This window comes from Epinephelus lanceolatus, chromosome 6 (genome assembly GCF_041903045.1).
Source record: "Epinephelus lanceolatus isolate andai-2023 chromosome 6, ASM4190304v1, whole genome shotgun sequence".
In the NCBI taxonomy this organism is placed as follows: Eukaryota; Metazoa; Chordata; class Actinopteri; order Perciformes; family Serranidae; genus Epinephelus; species Epinephelus lanceolatus.
Window position 1 is genome coordinate 10,119,332 of NC_135739.1, and position 15,299 is coordinate 10,134,630.

At 41.8% G+C, this 15,299-nt stretch overlaps 2 protein-coding genes across 2 annotated transcripts in view; one reads left to right on the plus strand and one right to left on the minus strand.

Annotated features, from left to right (window-relative positions):
- The first annotated feature begins 3,859 nt into the window (after nt 1-3,859).
- Nucleotides 3,860-10,184, plus strand: gfi1ab (growth factor independent 1A transcription repressor b). The gene is made up of 7 exons (XM_033622508.2): nt 3,860-3,990; nt 5,708-6,632; nt 7,164-7,379; nt 7,881-8,263; nt 8,536-8,673; nt 8,812-8,977; nt 9,157-10,184. Exons 2-7 carry the CDS (start codon nt 6,521-6,523, stop codon nt 9,333-9,335), a joined length of 1,194 nt encoding a protein of 397 aa, XP_033478399.2. The 5' UTR covers nt 3,860-3,990; nt 5,708-6,520; the 3' UTR covers nt 9,336-10,184.
- Nucleotides 7,250-15,299, minus strand: part of c6h1orf146 (chromosome 6 C1orf146 homolog) — a 35,953-nt gene continuing 27,903 nt past the window's right edge. The window contains exon 5 of the mRNA XM_078168602.1: nt 7,250-7,383. Coding sequence (XP_078024728.1) covers nt 7,336-7,383 — 48 coding nt within the window. The 3' untranslated portion in view covers nt 7,250-7,335. The remainder of the gene's footprint in view (nt 7,384-15,299) is intronic.

Here is a 15,299-nt window from a genome sequence, read left to right on the forward strand (position 1 = left end):
CTGATGTGTCTTTTTCCTTTACTTATTCATAAACCTTTAAATGACCTTGCTCCTCCCTATATCCGATTTTCCTTCTATTACTGTTTCAGACAGATCACCAAGGTCACTTCTTTTAAATGTTCCCCATGAGTCCCATAGAACGACCAGTGAGGTGTTTTTATGCCCCTTAACTGTGGAACTCACTGCCTCTGGATATTAGAATAGAAAAGTCTTTATGTTTTCTAAAAGGAAATTAAAGATGGATAATTTTAATCTGGCTTTGAATTTAGAGTAATGTTACAGCCTTTGTTTTTTAAGTTTTAATCTTTGGTTTGCAGTAACTTTTTCAAATTAAACTTAACTTTTTAAAATCTTTTTTCAGCACTGGATCTAATAACACACATCAACTACTGAAAATGTTTATTGGTCAATCTCAGGCCATTTTATCAACCAGGTCTCACTCCTAACTTGTCAAATACCAATGCTTATTCAGGGGCCCTCTTGTGTCACACACCATTGCACATAAGCACACTTAGCGGCAGTAGCAGCGCCATTTTGTGATGCTCAGGGCAACTAATGCATAGAGCGAGAAAGTCCACAGGGGTGGTAGATGGGTCAAACCAACTCCGGACTGTCAACTAAGACAGTGCTGTTCATGTCCCGTGTGTTTAAGCCAAAACATAATTATTTTCCCAGACCTAACCACATGCTTTTGTTGCCTAAACTTGAGGAAGTAAACCTAAAAACAAAGTTGTTTTTTTCTCCTTACCTCCGTAGTAAGTTTATTCTAAAAGAGACGGTATGCATTTAAGACAGAAGACATAGCGGAAGTTTATTTTGGAAAGACAATGCATGTAACGTCTCCGGGTGTCCAACTGGAGGTAGCGGTGTGAGGAAGTTACGATGGACCCTAGTGCACGCTATCGTGTTAAAACTTGACTCTGGACAACATCAACAAACATGCTACAGAGCAATCATCAGTGCATATCTGACAAAAATATCAAAGAAAGTAAGAAATTAATTATTTAATTGAATCATTTTTATAGAATATTTATAGATTTTACAGCTTACATAAAGTATATAATTTTGTTTTAGATAGCTGCTATTTAAAAGGTTTGCCATTTTGAGGACATACAGTACAGGCCAAAAGTTTGGACACACCTTCTCATTCAATGCGTTTTCTTTATTTTCATGACTATTTACATTGTAGATTCTCACTGAAGGCATCAAAACTATGAATGAACACATGTGGAGTTATGTACTTAACAAAAAAAGGTGAAATAACTGAAAACATGTTTTATATGCTAGTTTCTTCAAAATAGCCACCCTTTGCTCTGATTACTGCTTTGCACACTCTTGGCATTCTCTCCATGAGCTTCAAGAGGTAGTCACCTGAAATGGTTTTCCAACAGTCTTGAAGGAGTTCCCAGAGGTGTTTAGCACTTGTTGGCCCCTTTGCCTTCACTCTGCGGTCCAGCTCACCCCAAACCATCTCGATTGGGTTCAGGTCCGGTGACTGTGGAGGCCAGGTCATCTGCCGCAGCACTCCATCACTCTCCTTCTTGGTCAAATAGCCCTTACACAGCCTGGAGGTGTGTTTGGGGTCATTGTCCTGTTGAAAAATAAATGATCGTCCAACTAAACGCAAACCGGATGGGATGGCATGTCGCTGCAGGATGCTGTGGTAGCCATGCTGGTTCAGTGTGCCTTCAATTTTGAATAAATCCCCAACAGTGTCACCAGCAAAACACCCCCACACCATCACACCTCCTCCTCCATGCTTCACAGTGGGAACCAGGCATGTGGAATCCATCCGTTCACCTTTTCTGCGTCTCACAAAGACACGGCGGTTGGAACCCAAGATCTCAAATTTGGACTCATCAGACCAAAGCACAGATTTCCACTGGTCTAATGTCCATTCCTTGTGTTTCTTGGCCCAAACAAATCTCTTCTGCTTGTTGCCTCTCCTTAGCAGTGGTTTCCTAGCAGCTATTTGACCATGAAGGCCTGATTGGCGCAGTCTCCTCTTAACAGTTGTTCTAGAGATGGGTCTGCTGCTAGAACTCTGTGTGGCATTCATCTGGTCTCTGATCTGAGCTGCTGTTAACTTGCCATTTCTGAGGCTGGTGACTCGGATGAACTTATCCTCAGAAGCAGAGGTGACTCTTGGTCTTCCTTTCCTGGGTCGGTCCTCATGTGTGCCAGTTTCGTTGCAGCGCTTGATGGTTTTTGCGACTCCACTTGGGGACACATTTAAAGTTTTTGCAATTTTCCGGACTGACTGACCTTCATTTCTTAAAGTAATGATGGCCACTGGTTTTTCTTTAGTTAGCTGATTGGTTCTTGCCATAATATGAATTTTAACAGTTGTCCAATAGGGCTGTCGGCTGTGTATTAACCTGACTTCTGCACAACACAACTGATGGTCCCAACCCCATTGATAAAGCAAGAAATTCCACTAATTAACCCTGATAAGGCACACCTGTGAAGTGGAAACCATTTCAGGTGACTACCTCTTGAAGCTCATGGAGAGAATGCCAAGAGTGTGCAAAGCAGTAATCAGAGCAAAGGGTGGCTATTTTGAAGAAACTAGCATATAAAACATGTTTTCAGTTATTTCACCTTTTTTTGTTAAGTACATAACTCCACATGTGTTCATTCATAGTTTTGATGCCTTCAGTGAGAATCTACAATGTAAATAGTCATGAAAATAAAGAAAACGCATTGAATGAGAAGGTGTGTCCAAACTTTTGGCCTGTACTGTATATAGCAAATGGCACTTTTTTTTAATCAATACTCTTTTTTTTTATAATTTGTCTTTGAACACAGCTATTTCCAAGGTGACAATCTGAATCACTTGCGAGGGCCCACTCTCTCTACAGGCCCCTCCACCCCAGGGGCCCCAGTGCAATTGCACAGCTTGCATTGTCTATATTTACGCCCCTGTCTGGAGGGGTGCCTAGCAGGTCATATTTTGACATGTAGGGCCACTGACCAAGCAACTATGACCACAGGAGTGAGAATGAGTTGATTGTGTAGCCACATGACATTAATGGTAATAACCTGAAAACACTTAGAACCATTAGGTTGTTTACCAAAACTATTTTGGAAAAACAAAAACAAACTAATAAATATTCTAGGTAGTGGTAATGTATGTTGAGATTACATTCTTTAGTCATACTTACATTAGGATAAAAAAAAAATAAGAAAGTGAGAAAACTTACATTTGGTCGTCCCATGGCCTTCAGGAGATGCAGGTGATGCTATTGTCTGTTGATCATGTGACTTGTGTTATGTCCCAGATTTTTAGTGGCAGGGATTTGTCAGGGTAACAGGACTGTATTTTATGTTTAAACTGGAAACACGGCAATAATAATACAGTGAGATCTCAGAAGGATTCTGATCATTTGGTGATGTCTAATGTCAGGGAGTGGGGATGGGCTAACATCCTATTTATTTTCAGTGATCTCTTTTTTATTAGGGGTTTACATGATGTATGTTCAGTGAGGACAAAGTGCAGGACACTTGGTGTAATAATATAATTTATTATACAGATACTTTTAAAGCATATTAATGCATGCAGTATGCTGGGGACTGTAGAGTTACTGATTCAAAAGAATGTCACTTTAACATTATTTTTATCCATGGTGTTTATTTTATTTTACTGAATTTTATTTATTAATTTTTGGCTTAATTTGTTGTCATTTTTAGGCTTTCAAAATTGTAGGCTATTGTTTCGTTTTTGTAATCTGAATCACTTTGGGCTTGTATAAATAAAGTTTCTAGGCAGCAGGCTGAAGTGTGTTCACTAATGACTGTGAGCACATGGGGGGGTGTTGTGTGTCTCCACGCTGTCTTCCTCCGTGAAGAAGATTCTTACTTAGATTGACGGCTTTCAGGAAGTGATTTCTCGCGGTTTTCAGAGCTGAGCCTCAACTACCAATCATTTCATGCAGAAAACCACATTTTAAAAGAGCATCTTTCTTCGGGGCACTCTGAAACATTAACCAGGTTTGTGTTATTGCCAAATGCTGATGGAGATAAAGAGATTTTTTATTCGACATTAGTGCAGTCTGGCTGTGATGTCATGAGCTCAGTGTGATTTATTTATTTTGTATCGCAGTGATTGATAATGCTTGATATTTTGAACATGCACTTCACGGCGCAGTGGAGGGCAGTTATTCAAATCTGGCTGGTTTTAAAACCTAATCACTGTAAGAGAACTCATGTTTGTATCTACCGAACAGACACGTGTCTGATGATGTTTCCACATAAAACTATTTTAGATTGTGATTTTGGATTTACAATTAGCAACCTAATTTGGGACAAAATCCCATTTGTTTTAACATGAGTAGCCAAGTACATGGGTGTTACTACTACAGCCTTTTAAATATATATTTTTACTAACCTTATTTGTCCAAATTGTACCGTGCATCCTGAAACGGTCACCATAATAAGAACGCATTTAAATCAGACAGTGGTGCAGTGTGGGAGGGGGCATGAATCATCTGGTGTTTTCATATGAACAGGCGTTTATAAGGATGAATTTCAATAGAAAGGGGGCAATATTTGGATGCATTACGCAGAAACACTAAGGAAAATAATTTAATATATAATGAAGTTAAAAAACGGGTTTCGCAGAACAAGAGGTATTAAAAATCTTTAAATTATTATTGTTGCAGTTTTATTATTATGATAATTATTATTCGCATTCGGTTTGTTGTATTTCACTCTGTATTTACATGACAGGATGCCACAGTTGGCAGTTTTAACGCAGCGTTACGAAAGTACTCTGTGTCGGCCTATCGGCTCTCTCCGGGCAGCAGCACTGGCCTGCTTCTGCTTTTATCGGTTCGGGCTTCATATCTTCACCAGCAGTGTGTCCGGATGCCACGGCCGTGTGGTGTCTAATCGAGCCAGGGCATGTGGCGCTTTGATTTCCTGCCCTTCATTTACTGATAGGCTGCTTCGCCTGAAGCCGAAAAGCGCTGCTCGGACTGAAAATGTGTTGAGTGCGGTCTGCAGCTGTCACAGAGCCAGATTGTGTCATCGTGTTAAATCTGATGAGTCCTGGATGAAACCGATCTGGGTCTCCAAAAGTGTGTTTCAGTGGAGAATGGACGATTTGACTTGAGCTGATTTATTGATAAAGACATGTGGGTGCAGAGGACGCTGTACTCATACAGTGTGCGTAAAACTGGGCGATCTATAATGTCATCCTATTTTTGACACAAAAAGTTATTACCGGGAAGCACAAAAATAGACTGATGTTCACAGACAGTGCCAGTAACATCAAATATTAATGATTTCCATTGTGCTACTCAATCTCTCCCTCACTGCATTTTGGGATTTACTAATGCACCTGCAGTGGATACAAAGCACCAGGACGCACGACTCTATCCTTTTGTCCGGTGCGTAATGACGCGCTACAATCTGCGTCTTGGTCAAACAAAAAACACAAACTGTCTGTCACTTCTTCCTTTTTAAACACTATGCTCAGGGTAATGTGAAACTGCCACCGCAGGCGTTAGCACGGCGAGTGTCTGTCACAGAATGACAGCCTAAACGGGCTAACTGACCACCAGACCGCGACAGAGCTCCGCCACAGTTTGTCATATCCCGCAGGCCGAGGTTTAAACACAATCATGTGCATTTAATGTGAAGCTTTATACTGAATTACTGAAAATTATTGCATATGCTTCTAATACCTTATTCTACTGTCTTTCAGGAAAAGGTCAAACACACTCCTGATAAACCTGCAGGGATGCACAATAACTGTATGTATTTTTAAGTGATTATGATCTATATAACGCAGAAGAGGACCCTGTAGGTTCAGAGTTTCCCCCGCCCCTTTATTTTACCACTACGTACTAAACGCAGGCTCTCAGCAGCAGACACCCTGGGGTGCGCCTCCGTGTTTCCTCTCCCTCTGTCAGATTGAGTAAGGCGCTGATAAGGCCTGTATCACTCCTCCTGATTGCCACGAGCTCCTCTAGAGACACGAGCTGCAGTCTGATCCGAGGGGTGGGGGGGACCACCAGCTGCAGGCGGAGGGTTCAACGCTGCAAAAAAGTCCGGCTTCAAAAAGTCACTTCTTGTCTGTAAAAAAACCAACTGCTGATAACTCCACGGCTGTTTCTCGAAACAAAAGCAGGGCAAAGGCGAGTCATCCGTCATGTGTTGTCAAGTCAAGTCCTGAGATGAGTGAATCTGTATTGAGGTGAAACGACGTCGCCCCCGCTGCAGACTTCTCTCCTAATACCTGTAACCCCCTCACTATGTGTTGACGAAAACACCGCAGGCGGATATTCTTTGCAGCGCACGGAGCGGAGGGGTCTATGCAGTGACACCTGTCCGCGCAACACCTGGCAGACGGGACGGACGCTGTGCGCATGCTCCGTGGTCAGGTTGAAATCTCTTAAAGCACTTGGACCCGCACCTCGCCACCAGTGGAGAAGAGACGGAGCAGCAGCGTCCACCTGAGGACTCCTCTCTCCGCAGCTGGATTACTCTCACTGATTTGTCCGCTCTCAGATCAGAGATGCCTCGCTCCTTCATGGTGAAGAGTAAGAGGGCGCACAGTTACCACCAGCCCCGGAGTCTGGAGGATGACTACAGCAGGCTGGACACTATACTGGCGCATATATGCTCAGGTGAGTCTGTTTAAAAATATTCTTTACTGCGTTAAATGTGTCTTTAAATGTTATTTTTTTTATCCCATTTATCACCGTTTTTTAAAACACATTTTGACCGCAATTATTGCAGATATTACAGGATAATTATTTTTGGTTGAAGGCATACTTAAAAAGTAGGCTCATGATTTTGCAGTTTAAATGACTGCAAAGCTTTGGTTTATGGGAAAAATTATTTTAAAATTATTTTCAGGAAGTGCTGAAAAAAAATCAAAGTGGAATTCAATTTAGCTAAATATTTTTTTTTACATATTTATAGTGATGTTTTTTATTATATATTGCGTCACTATTGTTTTTTTATTATATTACAAAATAGATTATTACTAAAATAATTCTTCTGTAGTTCCCTAACAGCAATACACATGCCAAGCATTTTTTAAATTCAGTATTGGTAGTTTTTACATCTCCAATAATAGACCTAATTGTGCAGGAGATAATAGTTGTGCAGCACGTTTAAAAACATTAAAACCTCCTTACTTCCTTTCCGTTTAGATGCTGAGTGTCCCCAGTGCGTCCTCTCAGACGCAGATAAGCTCCAAGATGATACCGACATGTCGGTGGACAGGTACGGTCTCTCACCTGACTCCCACCTGGCCGACGCTGCTGATTTCTCCCCGAAGTCCCCGCTGAGCTGCGCCGACAGTCTGTGTGGTCGCTCCCCGGACTACGAGGACTTCTGGAGGCCTCCGTCCCCCTCTGCATCCCCGGGTAGCTACACACACAACAACAAAGACACATCACTTAGCTTGCATTACTGTTTACACCGCAGACACATTTTACGTCTCTGTGGGAAGGAATATAATTTTATTTTTGGATTTTGTCTAATTTTGCCAATTTTTCAGCACATTTCTGAAAACACAAGATCTGTTTAGTTGATTGAAATGATCACACTTTATGGATCTTTTAGATGATGCCACATTGTATATACAGTAACTAATCTGGTCACTTTTAAGCTATGACTTTAATTGTTGATGTGTATATAAAAGTGTGCTGGGCCGTCAACTTTAAGACAATTTCCCCCATATTCATTGATTATTCTAGTGCGCACTCTGACCTCTTAGATCTATTATTTCTGGTTTCCCCATCATCATCTGGGAATTCTCTAAAAGAACATTGCATGACTCCTAGAGCCCCGTCGGGTCCTGTGGGGTCCTGCAATCGCCCACTTCAATCATTAAAATTTCATCTGGCCTCTGCTCCCCTCTCCAGTTGATTCTGAGAAATCCCTGTCTCCTCTGGTGGATGAGACGCAGCCCTTCACCGTCCCCTTCCGGCCGTATGCCTGGAGCAGCTACCCGGGGCCAGGGCCTGGGCTGAGGCCGCTGGTGCCGCCGAGCCTCCACCCCGGCATGGAGGTGGACAGGGGCCCGGCGGCGCTGGCCTTCTACGGGGACCGGAGCAGCCACCCAGCCCTGTACGCAGAGCGTGCTCTGGGCGAGGAGGCGTATGGTGACTACAGGAGGCACGCTGCTGCTCTGCTGTTTACTGACGGAGGCCTGCATGGAAAAAGCCAGAGTGTGAAGGCCCAGTCTGACCTGCTGTGCTCCAGTCTGATCCTCAATGGCGCTTACAAGTGTATCAAGTGCAGTAAGGTGAGGATGGAGGTGGATGTGCATACTCTGTAACTGCCCAAGATCGCATCTAAAATAAAAACAGGTTGCTGCCTGTAAATCAAATAATCTAAGTGGTTAATTTGACTTTAGGACAGCACACACTGGCTGACCTCTGACCTCTGTAAGACAGGGTTATCTTTAGGAGATTTCCCAACTGGACCTAGTTATTAAATTAACAAAACATATTTCTATTTTTGGATAAAGATATTTTTTCCCGACGCTTCCACGACGAAATTTTCTCTCGCCTGCAGGTGTTTTCTACTCCGCACGGTTTGGAAGTCCACGTCCGCAGATCGCACAGTGGCACGAGGCCATTTGCGTGTGATATCTGCGGCAAAACCTTCGGACACGCAGTCAGCCTGGAGCAACACAAAGCCGTGCACTCTCAGGTATTGTAACTTCACACGCCATTAAACCGCATCCTGCATTTCGCACCTTCTCTGGGCCTGCATGTTGTTATTGTTAACGTCAGGATGGGTGTGCTAACTTGAAATCATGACTTAAAGCAGCCTCTGCTCACGTTCCAGGAAAGAAGTTTCGACTGCAAAATATGCGGTAAAAGTTTCAAGAGGTCGTCAACTCTGTCGACGCATCTGCTCATCCACTCCGACACTCGGCCGTACCCCTGCCAGTACTGCGGTAAGAGGTTCCACCAGAAGTCGGACATGAAGAAACACACTTTTATCCACACAGGTAAGTCGAGAAAGGGCGGATTATATTGCAAAACATCTGGCCGAAGTTACATTTGCATTGTACTTAAAATCCGTGCGTAAAAGTCAAAAATCTTCCAGATGTCCACGATATTTAGCGAATTTTCAATAAAATAGCCCTAACCATAATTTATAAGTTCTCTAAATTTGTTTTATTTGTAGGTGAGAAGCCACACAAATGCCAGGTGTGTGGTAAAGCCTTCAGCCAGAGCTCCAACCTCATCACACACAGCAGGAAACACACCGGATACAAACCTTTCGGCTGCGACCTGTGCGGCAAAGGTTTCCAGAGGAAAGTGGATCTGAGGAGACACAAAGAGACGCAGCACGGACTGAAATGAGGCGAACACTGACTGCACACATCGTGTCATGTAATCTGACTTGAGTCTTTAAATCATTGGTCTTGAAACGACCGCGGACACCTGACGCAAAGACCGAGGACATGTTTTTCCAATCGCTCTGCTTGAGGACATTTCTTGGATCACAACTTGATCCACATTTAGCTCTGTAAAAATTTAAAATTGGAAATATATATGTCAGCCGATAGGCAGACTATTTATTTATTTTAATAAAGAAAACCTATACGTCCCAAGAATAAGACTTAAACGACTTATTTTGCAGAGTGAAGACAACACTAATTCTACCATCCTACTGCAGATTGCTATAAAGGTCCAGAACACCAGAGATAAGCTGTTAACTGTGAGACATGCAGATATGATGAAGTGTGATCCAAGTACATGTGTCATGAATCAGCTTCAGTGGGCATTAAGCTCAAAATGTTTGTACTCAGAGTTTAAGAACCGGATCGACAATAAAGCCAACAGAGATGAAAATCTGCGCTTCTCCAAAGAGCCGAGGCTTTTTTTGTTGTCAGTGTGGAGACATGCTGGCAAAACAGCCTCCTCAAACTGTGTGATTTAATAAACAGGAGGGTTACTGCCTTACTCACGGAGCTGTGATCTGCTGATTTTACATTTTGCACATTTTATTTTCAGAATGAACAGTTTTTTTTTGTCGTTTACAAATAAATATAATTTGTTTTCCAGGCTATTTTTATTTTCTAGTTGTTTTTTGGAATTTCAAAATGCCTTTATTGCTTTTTAAAAAAAAATATAAAAGTGGTAAAACTTCTACAAATGAAAAAAAAAAAAATCTCCAAATGCAGAATAAAATGAGTCTAAATTCAAAAATGTGTCGTTTATAATGCGCTATTTTATATAATAACCATATGATTTAGGCTATAGCATCAATTTCGCTTTGGCAGTAATTTATCTTTATTTTATTTCAACCTTCCACTTTTAGTGTTGAGGTGAATTAAAGCTATTGGCCGACAAAAAAGGGGCCATGACGTTTAACCGTGTTGCTGCTGTGATTGTGATTGCCCAGAGGCAACCGCGGCTCCTGTTTGTTTTGACCACATGTGTTTGAACCCCAAACAGTCAGAGCAGATTTGACCGTTAACCAGATGCTATTTACCCTCATGACTGTTTTTTAGAAATAACAAAAAGGGGGGGGAACGAGTTTTGGTAGGAAGGTAGGTAGCTGGTTGACAAGGCAGCAGCTGTGATCCTCTGAGGGATGGGGTTTGAGATAGTTTATCAGGATTCCGTATAAGCAGGACATCAGTTTGAAATCAACAATTCCCTGTAAGAAACGACAGTGAAGTTAATTTGCAACAAATTAAAGTGGTTTTAAAGGGACATTGACATTGAGTTAGGGGATAGGAATAACTTTAAATTAGTCATCATCATACATCTGAAACAAATTAATCAACTTCAGAAAAGCATTTCACCCGAAGATACCATTATTTTTATAGCCTCCATCTTGTTTTGCACTAATGCTTTAACTGTCACATGGTCACCATTTGATTATTTCACTCTCTCATCTTTAACAAGGCAAAAGAGACGTAAAAAAAAGAGGAACAATCAGTTAGTCGTCTTCCTTTAACATTGATTGAAATCACTGACTCACAAGGATTTTCTATGCCTCACTTCCCCCCAAATTGTACAACATCCAGGCCTGCGAAAATACTGAATATTTTAAACCCCAAGATGAACAGACTGAAGGAGAACAGGAGGAAAAAAGGGCAAGCTCATTTAAAGCTAGACTTAATGGAGCTGTGCACCTTGTGGAGCACAGAGTGAGCCACATCCTTTATTAACTGTTAAATAAAAACACACTTCATGTGTGACAACATGACATTTATGTTAACAGTGCAGTTTAAAAATAGAGTGACTCACTTTACAGGAAATGTGCAGGTTATAAAGGAAATGATCAAGTGTATAACAGATAAATCACTAAGACAAATGTTTGCTGTCTGAAAAGGGCACACTAAGTTCTGGTCACAGGCAAATGTCCTCTAGTTGGAATGATGCTGAATTTACCAGTGCAGTTCACTCAAAAATACATATTTTCTTCTTGTCTGTGGTGCTATTTATCAATCTGGATTGTTTTGGTGTGTGTTGCAGAGTGTTGATGATATCAAATGTAGAGGTGTCTGCCTTCTCTCTAATATAATGGAACCAGATGGCATTCAGCTTGTGGTGCTCAAAGCGCCAAAAACATCATTTGAAAAACTCAACAGCAATGTGTCTTTCTGAAAACCATGACCCGGTTACTCAAGATAAACCACAGACCTTGTTGTGAGCAGTCTCATGTAGGAACTATTTTCTCTCTACTGAGCTACACCCACCAACTGTATCACTATGCAGAAGGAAGAGTGCATCTACAACAACCTGTCACATATCGCCGCTTGTTCAGTGGACTTTTGACATCCACATTGGTATCCTGGGTGCATCTATTCTTGATGGTCTGGGACAGCGGGTCAATTTACGCCTGTTGTATGCTACACCGGTAAAACACCTCATATTTACGTTTATTTCCTTGTGCAACAAAAGCATGTGTCTAGGTTTAGGAAATAAAACCTAGCCACGGAAAGTGAACACAGAGCTTCAGGGGGAAAGTCAGGTGTTTGCCGAACCTACCTTCCCTCCTGCCTGCCCGATGGGGAATTTCCAGCTCCTTGCTGTTTTCTAGCAGTGTTTCAAACTGACGCTGTCCATATACCGGTGACGTATCATAGCTCTGCGGAAGGATGGCTTTTGCGAAAATCTTTGACCTAGCGGCGGTATTTGAAAACTTCAGAATTAGAACAGGTTGGCATCTGCTGCTAGCTCACCTAGCAGCGCTGAGGTAGCTAAAGTTACAGCTTGGCCGAGGAGAACTCCATCAATGTCTACGTCTCATGCTGTCATGAGCACCAGTCTCTTGTCTGTGAGTAGATGCATGCTCCCTGCTGCAATTATCTTAAGTAACCGGGCATGATTTCTGAAAAGACATATTGCTGTGGAGTTTTTCAAATGTATTTAAATGCTATCTAGTTCCATTATATCAAAGAGAAGGCAGACATCGACAAACACGGCTGATATCTCCCCCAGTTGGCAACTCATACCAAAAAAACTAGATTGAGATATAGCATTGCAGGTAAGGCCGACTCAAGCCATCAGCCTGACCACGACTCTTTGAGGTAACTGGCAAGTGGGTAACTTTAGGTGTGACATCAGACATCAAAATCAAACTCCTCTAATAACTCTTTGAAGCAACTCAACAGCAGTTTATTCAGAAACCGAATCATTTGTGATGTTTCAGAAGGTATTGTATGACTCCCTCTGAGAGACGCTCCTCAAGCACAATCACAGAGAGAAGCTCTTCAAGCAAAAACCTTCAAACGAGCCATTAGGCTGACCAGATTTCCTCCAAGGGCACGGGTGGATTTTTTTAAAGCATTACCCCACTGCCCCGAGGCATATCAAATATGAATAGAAAACGGCTCAATCGATTTGAGTGGGCGAGTAATCAGAGCACTGCAGTCTAAGGCTCAAATCTAGGCCTGCATCTCGGCCCATAAGTGCAAAAAACAAACACACATCTGTGCACACGGCCACACATGCATTCACCCAGAGGTATGAGTGGATTAACTGCTCTTGACAGACATAGTTGTGCAATTAGAAAGTTCAGCGTCTGGGTTTCGTGGTTTTGGGTGATTCATCATTTATGTAAAATTAAACATGAATAATAAAGGAGAGATTTTAGAGACACACTCTGCTGTTTGATTTTGATTTTCTTTTTGCATCTTCTACTGTTTAAACAAGATGAATGAATTCACAGTCTGGATTTAAACAAGCATATCTATATATGATGGGTTTTACTGTCTGACAGAAAGAGTTTTACAAATGAGTTTTTTCCCCGAAAGAAACAAAACTCTTAAAATGAGACTCAAAATTTGCAGAGAAGATGCTACAACAGCTTTTGAAACCACACCCCATCTGATTTATAAACAGTGAAACTCAAATTGACGCACTAAAGGAGAGAATCTGATCAAAACATAACATGCAATACCTCACAGATAAAAAAAAAAACAAGATCAAGATCACACCCACACATTCAAGAAGAGTAAACATCTAGAATCAGAACCATCTGGTGAACGGTTAGATGTGTATGTTTTTTCATGAGAGCAGATAAGGAAGACACCATGAAGAGAGAGTAAATGTGATTGTTCCCCTGAGGGTGAGCAGACCTCTTGTGTATATTGTAATAATAATGTGGTATTTGCTGTCACGCTCTGATCAGCAGATTTCACACAGGTCTGACGAGTTACAAAGAGAGATACCCTGAGAGAGATAACAGGATTTCTAACACGAAGCTTCCGGAGAAAAAGCACTGATTAATAGGCTCAGATACAGGAAATGATTCTAAGAACTTACTGAAAGATAAAGAGATATACAAGAAAACTGTTTTCAGACACTCTGTATAGACAGAAAACTTTCTGCATCAGAGAGACTTTCCTGCTCACCTGTCCACTCCCCAGTGGCTCACACGCCAACTAAGAGCTGGGACTGATGAAGGGAGGCAGGGCACATATAGGACATAGCTCTTTTGTTGCAGAGGCTTATTCATTATTCACCTGATCTGAAAAACAGACTGCAAACCAACTGCACAGCTGTCATCAAGCAACAAGGCGTAGACACAAATTATTCATGACTCTGCAAAGAAAAGGCAGCAGAATGAGAGGAAAATAATAACAAGAGACATCAGCGAGGCAGCTGACAGGCTGGGGAGAGTTGACAAGCTTCCTCCTGAAGTGCCAGCCGCTGCTACACCACACTTCCCCCGGACCGCTCAGATGAGCAAATATCTTTTTGCACATTGGTCCCTATCTGGTTACCAGTATGTTTTTAATGCTGAATGTTTTACTGTCTTTTACATATTTTTGTTTGTATGTTTCTTGCTGTTTATGCAGCAGTACCCTGTCTCTAAACCAAATTTCTCCCAAGGGAGACAAATAAATGAACTTTGACACGAAATATTACATGTGTGATTACGGTCAACAGAATTTATCAGAGCCAAAAACTCACCCTTTTTGTCTAAGAGCCGCCATGACAGTGAATGAACAGGTCAAATAATGAGAAACCACACCCCTGTACCCCTGCATATGTAGCATAGCTATGGTTTGCAGAACTGTACAACACCATGTACAATCCCCCCGTGAATGTGAACAGGATAAGCGGTTCAGAGAGGTGATTAAAAGTCCAGTGTGTCGGAATTGGGAGGATATCTTGGAAGAAATGGAATACAATATAAGTTGTTTTCTTGTGTATAATCACCTGAAAATAAAAATCATTGTGTTTTTTTTTTTTTACCTTTGAATGTGTCTTTTATATCTACATAGGGAGTGGGTCCTCATTTACGGAGACTGCCATGTTAACTACATATCGGCCACCACAGGTAGCAGCCTCTCCGCAATGAGTGGAGTCGAAAAAAGGTGAAACTGCTCAACTGTTTTCACTGATTGTTATGGAGAGAAAGAGACCTCTGTGGATAATCTGGCTCTCAGTAAAAACCTCCTGAATGTATAGAGCAGAATACAGGTGAACACACATTAAGTTACAAGAGAATAACGGTGGGCACCCATAAGCAGGTGCTTGGGTAGCAGCCTGTCTGTAAGGTGTCGAACGGCGCAGGATAAACACTGATTTGTAATGTGAAACTGCTTTGTTCAGTGTTTTCACCGTTTCATTCACCTGTTTGTTTCAGAGAGGAAGAAACCTCTGTGGATAGTTTACTCCCTCTTGGTAATACCACGAGCTGAGATGGCTAATTTAATTTTCATGCAGATGTAGCTGTCCCCTTCACTGAGCTTGATATGTGGCACTCATTACAGAACTGTTTCGCTGGAAACTGGCTAACAACCATTTTTCTCAAGTTAAATCTGGACAAGACCAATATAGTCGCCAGAATAAATGTTG

Excerpts from the sequence above, each read along its gene's own strand:
- gfi1ab (XM_033622508.2), top strand. The coding sequence starts at position 6,521 with ATGCCTCGCTCCTTCATGGTGAAGAGTAAGAGGGCGCACAGTTACCAC. Across the intron at positions 6,633-7,163 it reads ACTGGCGCATATATGCTCAG|ATGCTGAGTGTCCCCAGTGC; the intron begins GTGAGTCTGTTT and ends CTTTCCGTTTAG. Across the intron at positions 8,264-8,535 it reads AGTGTATCAAGTGCAGTAAG|GTGTTTTCTACTCCGCACGG; the intron begins GTGAGGATGGAG and ends TCTCGCCTGCAG.